The 10278-nt window shown below is 46.4% G+C and overlaps 1 protein-coding gene across 1 annotated transcript in view; it reads right to left on the bottom strand.

Moving 5' to 3' along the window:
• Positions 1–341: 341 nt before the first annotated feature.
• The window catches only part of sdk (sidekick cell adhesion molecule), a 70342-nt gene continuing 60405 nt past the window's right edge, over positions 342–10278 (bottom strand). Inside the window, exons 29-33 of the mRNA XM_077634288.1 lie at positions 9216–9506; positions 7617–7793; positions 5744–5889; positions 3552–3818; positions 342–2612 (exon numbers count right to left, since the gene is read on the bottom strand). Coding sequence (XP_077490414.1) covers positions 2376–2612; positions 3552–3818; positions 5744–5889; positions 7617–7793; positions 9216–9506 — 1118 coding nt within the window. The 3' untranslated portion in view covers positions 342–2375. The remainder of the gene's footprint in view (positions 2613–3551; positions 3819–5743; positions 5890–7616; positions 7794–9215; positions 9507–10278) is intronic.

Raw genomic sequence — 10278 nt, 5'->3', positions numbered from 1 at the left:
GTCTGCCGTAAAGTTTGGCAGCCTGAAAGATTAATGAAGTTGAGAGTTGGATGAAAACTCATCTGGTTGGAGACAATCAAAGTAAGATATGAAAATGCAGACATCAAAAGTAAAGAAAAACAAAATGTTTCAGCTCCCATATAGGAGCCTTGTTGGCGATGAAATGAAACAAGCAATGCTTTAAATACGTTTGCACGCTCCTGGTATTCTTTGTTGAAACACATTTAAGCATCTAGCACTGTTTGTTTTTGTTTTAGTTCATTGTGCACAAGGTTCCCGTATGAGAGCCGAAACGTCTTTCTTTTGGTTTTTGCTTTTCATGGCATTTTCACATTTTGTTAAAACATGAAAACCTATGTGCATGTAACACAACTTAACCTTGCCAGCTTACTCTTTGAGCATGCCCTAATATGTCACTGTTACAGTGCTTGGCATAAGTGCAGCACAACATTTTTCACAATGTCCTTACATAAATAATTTGCAGCACTTGTTTCCACAGAAGGTGTCATGAGTACAGTAAACAACTTGATTTTTGTCAAGACCTAATTTTTCTGTTTTTTTCACGAATCCCACAGACCTCGCGAAACATCTGCCCCAGAAATAATTTGGGCAAACGGAGCACTAAGGGGCCTATCACTTTTGTGTCACAGAATTTTGCTTTCGCCAAATATTCTCATTTTGCAATTTTCCCTGAATGTAAGAAATACTGAACTCACAAAAAAAAAGTTATGGTATTTAAAAACAGACTTCTCAAAATATGTCAACGGGAGATCAGTGTCTTTCATTTGCCACGAAAGTGGTATGCGTACAGGTTTCCTAGGTGCAGCTTACTCGTAGCAACATGTAATCATGTAAAGTGTAATCATGTAATAAGTTTCTGCACCGGTGTAAACTGTGGTCCCCATGTGGTATTTAGGCACAAAACGAAAAAAATGTCACAGCAAAATCCTGGCAGTGTGCACAGTCTTTGTCAGAACTGTGCAGTACGCTACATATCAGCAGCCACTGAGTAGTGTACTTCGGTTCCTATGGCACATCCCACAGCTATGGGCAAAGGTGCAGACAACAGCATCTAGCATTCTTCCAGGATTCACAGCCAGAAAATGACTTCTTCAATACCACAAACTGTGGCTTGTGTACTTTCCAAAACGGCTGACTGGCGGCAGGCAGGTATACCCAGGTACAGCACGTAAACAAAAGAGAAAAAAGAATGGAACTCCATTTCACTGTGATTATGGCACAAAATTGGTGCCGTTTTGCCAGGTCCCGTCCCGTACGTTTGTTTCCTTTTAGCTGTGCTGGTTCCTTGTAATAAATTCCTAAGCGGGGGCACTTTGGGCAGGCCAGTCTGGCAGCTGTCTGAAAATATGGACTCGATGAGAATGGAGCGCAACTGGCCCACTGACCCTGCCTTTTGTTTCTACGCAAAGCATTTGAAAAGCCACAACAGAAAATATGCACTTGCTCACAAAAAACAACAACAAAATGAGATGCTTATAATGAAAAATCACACAGATGAGAACAACTGGTCCTTGCTAGTCAAGAGAAAGTTTTTGGAAGATGTCCAGAGGATGAGAGCAAAAGGAGACTGAAGGGGGGGGGGGGGGGGGGGGGGGGGGGGGGGGGCAGTCGAGCCAATCAGTCGACTGGGCTTGGAAACTTGAGCCCTAAATAACAAGTTGGAACTGCCCTTCGTCTGAGGAAGAAAGCAGCCGGGAAAAAACCCCGTGGCAGTGAACGCTTCCATAAGGCTAAGTCCTTTCTTGCAGCATCTCCATCATAAGAGCTGTGACCCCTTGCACTAAACGTCTTCAGCTGCCACAAGGCTTCACAACAAGCAAAGCATAGCTATGTCGTTGCCACCAGCAAGATGCAGGCCAATGCCTACCATTCTAGAATCATGGCTACCTAGTTGAATAGTGGCTACCTCGCGGGCAATGTAAAAAGCGCCATCAGTATAGTGGCATGCCTCCAAAGCTGCCATGCGTGGGGGAACTAACAAATGCTCTCTCAGCAATGGCAGCTGGCAGAAAAACCAGCCAAGTGTAATAACGGAGAGCAGAGGCTACAGTTGTGATGTCAGCCATGGGAACTGTCTCAAATGTATGCAGGAGCAAAACGGTCACATTTTGCAGAGGCTACACAACGGCGCTTCTAAAACTACTTCCCGTACTACAGACAATAATCAGGCTCAAACCATGGCAACCACGGCAAACTTCAGCCGACCATGGTGCAAACCATCACAAAGCTCATCTCAGTGGCCACAAAGCATGCAGAATGCACATGGACAAAGATGGTCATTCCGGGACTTGCCAAGAAAGTCCCTTCATGTGATTGGAAGATTAAAAAAAAGGAGAAATGGTCCAGCCACAAAATCACACAAAAGAGGAAAAACCCGGCAGCGGAGCTCGTGACCCAGCCATGTTGTTGAGGACCACCCGCCCACCGTTGAGGCACATGGCGGCACTGCTCTCTTGCTCCGAGTCGGTGTAGCTGGGCGGCTTGGCAATGCGCTGGCGCTTCCACGACTGGCGCAGGGTGTCGTTCACATTGGCATAGTGGTTGACAAACGAGTGTGGGTCACCTTTGGTGTCATCCTCACTCTCAGAGCCCTGAAAAAATTGCAAGAAAAGAAGGTGCAACCATTTTTTTACGTGTAACTCTCGTGGCTATACTGCACAAGTTATGGAAGAAATCGACGTTTACAGCGATGGCCTTTAAGGGTACGTTTCACGGTTTTTCAATGTTGTTGACATAACACAAAGGAGGAGTGGCGCTGCACCATTCGCCGAGCCAAGGATCTGTGCCGTCCTTTGTGTCACAAACTAGCGACCACGTCTTTAGTGCCCCTGTTAGCAGAGCACTTAGCGGCACGGCAAACAGCACTGTGCCATTCTCCCTCCCTCCCCGTTTTCTTCACTGCAAATAGCTGCCACTGAATCTCACGTTACGCAGATGTACCAACCGGCAATTAGTTTTTTACATGCCTACACTTCAATAAGAGTGATGTTATTGCTACACTTCATTTAGCACATAATAAGCCAAATAACAGATTTGCGCTTAATTGTTTGTCATTCATCTAATTCATTTCTTTTATTTATTCATACGTATTATGGGCACTGGTTATTTCCAAAGGGTTGTAGATGCCTAACTCTCATTCCATAATGCAATTGGACCATATTTTTGTGTTACATCGCTGTCTGTACCCTTTATGATGCATTCATTTTATTGACTTCCTATTGAACTTATTTTGCACAAATATATTTCCATTTAATTTTTCTTCTGCACTAGATGCAGATGTTCTGAAATTGAAGAGGTTCATGGAATAGTATTCACTTTTTTTTTTGCGATACCTTGGCACATACTACTGATATCTTTTGAGGACACTTTTCTTCTCTTCGTGAGTTCCATGCACTCCTGAAAATGTGACCACGTCCCTTTATTCTATTACGGTCTAAAGCTCCTGTACAGTCTGCTCCCAAATGCATTTGTATCTAAGCATCCGCACATGCATATCCAAAGACAGGTGTGAAATGACACAAATGGCCCACCTGTGACTCGGAGGAGCTCATCTCGGAAGGCTTCTCTGTCAGGCTGCTACTGTCACAATGGTCATCATATCCCTTGGTGTCCTCCTCATCCGAGTAAGTCACGCTCGCAGGCGATGGCCGTGGTGGCGACCGCAGAGTAGGAAGCGGTTTTCGCAGCGACCCTCGGGTCAAGGTGCGCTTGGCTGCCGGTTCAGGGCTGCCAAACCCGGCTGCCTGCTGATCGTCCAGGCTCAGCTGGTCATCGCTCTGGAGACTCTGCTGCATCTCCTGTGTGAATGCAGCCCTCCTTGTACGTGCACTAGACCCTCAAGTTCCATCTCCCCATTCCTAGCGAAACGGTCCTGTATGATCATTCCGACAAATCTATGTGGTTTTCATAGGCTAATACAGAAATGATACGAGGCATATGACGGCAACGAGAACTATACGGACAATATATACAGAGAGATGGCAATACATGAGAACACTGCATCGACATCATGCGCTATTGACAACAACTGAAACACAAACAGCAAAACAAGAACATATTAGTCCAAGGAAACTGAATAGCATCAGCACACATGATTATCACTTTGATGGTAAGAAGACCGCAGCGCGGAAGCATTGAAGCCCACCTGTATTTCCTACCTACTAGCTATGATAAATGTTTCACATTTTCATTTTTCAGGTATCCTGTTCACATTTCATTTGTTGCTGATAGGTCATCTGAAAACCATACCAATACAGACAGCATGCAGATTTCTGTATATTTTTTATATCACATAGACTCTGCATTCCAATAAATCTGTATCTGCTGATCATACATGTTTCTATGGAGAATACGTCTGAATTGAAAGTAAGAAAAAAAAAAACACCAACACTCTTTACATGTACCACACAGAGCATCTGTAAGCACAGGCCATGCACTGATGCCTGATGGGCCATGCACTGGGAACACCACACATCACGCAAAAGATATTGCACGTACATAGAACCCCACTGTAACGTTTTTCACAGGACCGCGCAAAAAAAAACGTACCAGCCAAGAAACGTAGCAGCTGGGAAGCATGCATGAAAAAAATGCACATCATAGATTTTACTTATAGTATGGGCTGCTTTGGAATCTGCAAGGCTCTGTGGTTCATGCTAGTGTTCACATGTGCAGAATGTTCTAAATGCCCTGCGTTGACTCACCATCTAGATTATCTAAGCAGCTGCTGGTGGAAGGGACGCAGCAACAAAGATGGAGGGCATGCGGAGTAGGCGAAGTTGGGGAACTTGTGCACATTTCTGCACTGTTTGCGCGGGGGCTGCTTCAATCTTAAACAATCCTCATCTATTGGAACCTAGAAATGAGTCTTTAAGTTGCGGGTGACAAGGAAAACGCAGATGACCGAAACATCCTTCGTTGCCAACACTCTCAACCGCACATTGTACAGCACTGTCCACGCGGCTTAGTTTTGTTTTCGCACCTTCGGCTGTTCACGCTAGCGCAGCAGCAGCGATGGAACTGCACCAAGAGCTGCAACAAGATTCACACCGCCCGTAAATGTGCGCGGTGTCATTGGAGTGCAACACGCCGGGAGCCGCCAGACATGGTGGCCAAGCACCATTGGAGTCTGGAATCTCGCTATGTCCTGTCTGCTGTCATCGTTCCATGCGCGCTAAACTTAACATGTCAAAATGTCAGCACAAGGAACACCATCGCGAAGTGACATTAGTGGCGCAGCATGCAGGACCGCTACCACAGGTGGGACGCAAGAGCCAAATTTGTATTGCATGGGCTTCAATTCAATTCAATTCCATTTATTTCCCAGAAAATTCTGGCTGGCTGCCTGGACTAAAAGCTGTAGGTACACAGCTTGACGAGGCCCAGGCAGCATGGGAACTTGGGCACGAGAACTTGGACCGGATTCGCTCAACAAAAATGTAGAAGCCGGAGAAACACAGCACCCGGGAATGTAACAGCGGGGTCCAGTGTTCCCTTTAAGGTTTAACACATTGTGACACTGTACGCTAAGTGAAGCACAAATAAGAGTATGCATTTCACACTTAGGTCCCCATTAGGTGCACTGGAAAGTCAAGCTTCAGCCATGGCAGCATGACACCTCAATTCTTCTGCCCATACTCAGCTATAGGACAACATGCATAATATATAAAAAAGTAGCTCAAGCAGTGAAGGAATAAAAGAGAAAAAAAAAACAACACAGTACCTGCTTGTAACGATGAGTCTTGCTCTTTACACACAACACGGCCACTACCAGGATGATGGCCACCATGCTGGCAGCGGCCAGCACCACCAAAAACCATGGCTCCCGATAGAACGGCAATCGCTGCTTGTACTCCAGGAACAACTTGTCTGCGTGCAATGCAATGCAAACGGGGGCAACCTCAATTGAGTATGGCCCAGCGGCCAAGATTTCTTTATGCAAAGTATGAGTGAGAGAAACGAAAATTACAACTAGCGCCTAATCTCACAAACTTTGGAGGAGATAGTACGTGGCGGTTTTTTATTCATTTCTGCTACAGAACTAATTAAAAAAACTGGCACAGCTTTACAAATCCTAACCTCGGGATAAAACCTGACATCTCAGGTCACCAGCTAGATGCCACGAGAGCCCGCTGCTTTGTTATCTTGTCACACGATTGAACTGACTTTCTGGGTATCTTAAACTACTGTCTGTATTCTATGTTTTACTCTAGAACATCCAGCACAACAGTAATGAAAGATGTTGCAGGCCTCTAATCGACAATCATTTTCCAGGGCACTCAATACATGAAATGTGCAAAGGTAATGGTAGTGCAGTCCTTGCATAGGAGGAATTCATGTGACATCACGGGTGGCATTTTGTTGTCCGAATCCCATTAGACATGCCCACAAGGCGCCAGGCACCGGCCAGCTGTTTGCCCACCTGCCCCGTCAGACCAGCCAGTGCACACACACTGGCGGCACGCAGAAGCAGATCGTGCTACGTTAAATCTCTCTACTGATGCACGTCGCCGTGACAGTTACAGCACATGCACACCGTGGGTAGTGTGGCCCAGAAACCTGGAAGGTGCGAAACTGGAAACCGTGCTTTCGCCTGCTCGCATCTGTGCCATGAGCATGTGCAGACCGGCTCTGGCATACGCGCGGGAGCACACACGGTGCGCAGTTGGAGCTTCGGTTGCGTGCATGCCGCAGTGCCATTCCGGAGGAGGTATGGTGAACTGAAACCACATGCAGCAAGAGTTCCAGAAACGTTATTCGCTCAAGATGAATACTTCGAGATTTCGAAAACCAAACATTCAGATCAAATCGAACATCGAATACTTCACTATTCGAACAAATATTCAAAATTAAAGAATATCCACACATGCCCACCCACATGTCATCTATATTCACACGTCATCCCTGCCTCATCCCGTACTCATCACACTACTGCAGCGGCAGCGTTTCGATGGAGGCGAAACGCAAAGGCGTCCGTATGCTATGCGATGTCAGTGCAAGTTAAAGATCCCCAGGTGGTCGAAATTATTCCGAAGCCCTCCACTACGGCACCTCTTTCTTCCTTTCTTCTCTCACTCCCTCCTATATCCCTTCCCTTACGGCACAGTTCAGGTGTCCGCCGAGATGTGAAACAGATACTGCGTCATTTCCTTTTCCCAACAACCAACCGTACTCATCCCTATGGTCATCATTTGATAAGGTACGACAGGGTGCCGTTTTGGTTTGCGTAGTGCTACACCACTGACACCGACACTGACAGTTGACACTGTCAAAGTGTCCTAAAGGACTCGTGTTGGTTCATCCGTCAGCGCACGTGCACTGCACTATATGGCAAAACTGCAAAAAATAGTTATTGCCGTGCAAATCTCTCAAACAAAGCAATCAGCGATTAACAGACATTCTTCAAGAAATAAAAAAACTGTTCATGTAGCACACTCTGTAATGATTTCTTTTTCGGTCCCCCTCAATAATTCGACACTCAGTTAATTCTGACCGTTACTCCGGTCTTGTGAAATTTGAATTAGCGGGGGCATCTGTTATTGCTGACCAAAGCCCATGCTTCGGACCACAAGACGGAAGACAACAGCAGAACTCACTTGGGGTCAGCACGTGTTCGGGGGCGTAGGCCGGTGGGCTGATCCCCAGGCGGTTGCGGGCAAACAGTCGCAGGGTGTAGTCCGTGGACGGCAGCAGGTTCTGGAAGCTAACTGTGTGCGAAGTGCGTGGGCTTCCATCCAACTCGGCAACCGTCTGCCACTCCTCTTCCTCCCCATCTGCAGCCACACAGCACAAGCACACACTCTGAGCGCAACAACTTTTAAGACGAAAGCCTTTACTGGCTCATGCCGTCGTCCGTTCGCAGAGGGTGTCACATGTTTAACTCGGGAACTAAGAAAGCAGAAAAAGAATGGTTGCCTCAGATAGGGGAGGAAAAAATGAACTTGGAAGCCAAGTTTGACGACTGTAGAGTAATTTGTTAATTGATTATAGGCAAAAATGTCGAAATTGCATCAAAATAGCGCGGACGTCGATATAGCCACGGGAACGGTGTGACGTCACATTCACCGGAAGTCATCACGGCATAGTGAAAATGATCACAGAATGGTTGGAAAAACGTCGGGTTTGTGTCAAATTAGATGGAAAAATGTGTAATTAAGCATAATTAATAAGTAAGATCCCCGAAAGATGTATAATTTGGGCATCGATATAGCCACGGGAATGGTGTGACACGGAAACCGTCACGGCATAGTGAAAATTGTCACACAATGGTCAGCTTTCGCCTCTCAACACTTTAGTTTTTCCGAAAGAATTCAGCACTTGGCTGTGCTAAGGCGAATGCTAATGAGTAATTACTCCTATATTTTAAAAACTTCACAATTGTTGGTAAACACTCTAGTGCTAGTGCTTAGCGTCAAAATCAGAGTACAAAGTGCCAAATGCAGTAACAAAAAGTCACAGATACAAAATAGAAGTGAAAACAAGCGAAAAAATTCTGGTTTTCTTAAGATAATGACTACAAATGGCCACAGCTTTCAATGGCCACTTCAAGATGGCGTCACTATACGTACACATCTGAAAATTGGTGCCTGAAATTACTATGTTTACTCACACAACGAACTCACCAATTTTCCAGAAAGGTTTACATCAATTTAAGAAGAGGGTTCATTACAGGGGGAAAAAAAATTTGACAGATTTCTTTTTCGTAACAGTCATTGAACACCACCACCCACCCGGCCACTTGTTTGTCCATCTATCATCAACAAAAGCACGCAGTGACAAGGTGAGTCGCCGCGTCACCCATATTTGTATCGCCAGTGTTAAGCATTGTTCGCTTCAAAAACGTGTTTGCTGTATCAAGGTGTGATCCAATGATTTTGATAGTCGATATAAAGCAAGCGTGCTGAACACCATCCCTCAATGTCAGGGGTGCGTTTTTTCCGTGAGGTTAAAAAAAAAGTAAATTCGCAGCGACAAAAGTGGGGAGCAGGTCTATTATTACAGTGGGTTCACTATGCGAGTGAATACGGTAGCCGCATTTTGAACCGGAGCTTTCTGACTGGTACGATCAAAGAGATCTGCTGGCAAAAGGCACACAAGCATGCACAGGCAATGGATGGAAACAACAACTGTTGCCAGCATGCCCACCAGGACACTGTCACTCTTGCCAGCGTGCTTGGTCCTGGTTCGGTGCCCACCTGAGTGTACGGCAGCCCGTGCTTCCAGAAGGTAGCCCGTGATGGGGGCAGCCCCCGGAGGGCCCTCCTTCCAGGACAGGGTGGCCGCAGTGGCACTGCGCTGGAGTGCCAGTTCCAGAGGTGCCAGAGGCGAACCTTCCTGGGGACCTGTAGTGACACTGTGCTGGCTCTCTGCACCGTAGCCACGCGAGGTCTCCGCCCGCACGCTGAACCGGTATGCAATCATCTCGGCAAGACCGCGCACGGCCAGAAAAGTGTGGGCCACTTTCTGACGGACCTGCCTCCCCGACTCTGCAAAGGAGCAACACACAGGGGGGACACGCTCGTGTCAACTTGCCAAAGCTGTGGCTGCTTACAGCCACTCCTCACGTACAGCAATGACATTTACAAAGGGGAAAAAACTCGCTAACACTTTGACCTCACTGGCAATGATCCCATTTAGGGGTCGCTGAGGCCTCGGTCACAAGTCACTGTTACAGCTAAAGTCAAATACTGTAGAACCCCGCTGCTTTGTTTTGCACACTGTAGGAAATGTTAGAAAAACAGTGAAGATGAAAATGATAGTGATTCAGATGAAGAGTTCATGTGTCAGCCCGCTTACAAAGATTGCTCTGTGATCGCCAAAAAACCGTTGCCAACTCACTCGAGAGATCATAGAGACTGAAATGACAGACCGGTCGGGTGGGTCCTGCCAAGCCATCTATTGCTCTTACTGGTAAGGAGCTGTTATATCTGCGCCAACATATAAATGTGTCACCTACTGCGCATGTGTGATAACTGCCTGGTTTTTTCCAGCAATAAATGCTGGTCCGAGGTTCGAAATAAACTGTTGCAAGTCAGCGCTCGTGTGTTCCATGTGCCTTCCTTGTGTCCTCGTCTTTATTTGAGCTGTGCATTTCCATACAGCGTGATAAAACGTAAAAAAAAAATTGCCTGGAAGATTATGATACTTCGTAATGTGAAATGCTAGCGCAGACGCTGAGGTATTTGAACAACAGGCGATCACACACCGAACATGCAGTGCGGAAAGGTGGCAGCTCTTGGCCTTGGCTTCTGCAGCGGG

This window comes from Amblyomma americanum, chromosome 8, assembly GCF_052857255.1.
Source record: "Amblyomma americanum isolate KBUSLIRL-KWMA chromosome 8, ASM5285725v1, whole genome shotgun sequence".
In the NCBI taxonomy this organism is placed as follows: domain Eukaryota; kingdom Metazoa; phylum Arthropoda; class Arachnida; order Ixodida; family Ixodidae; genus Amblyomma; species Amblyomma americanum.
This window is presented reverse-complemented; position numbering and strand designations above follow the sequence as displayed.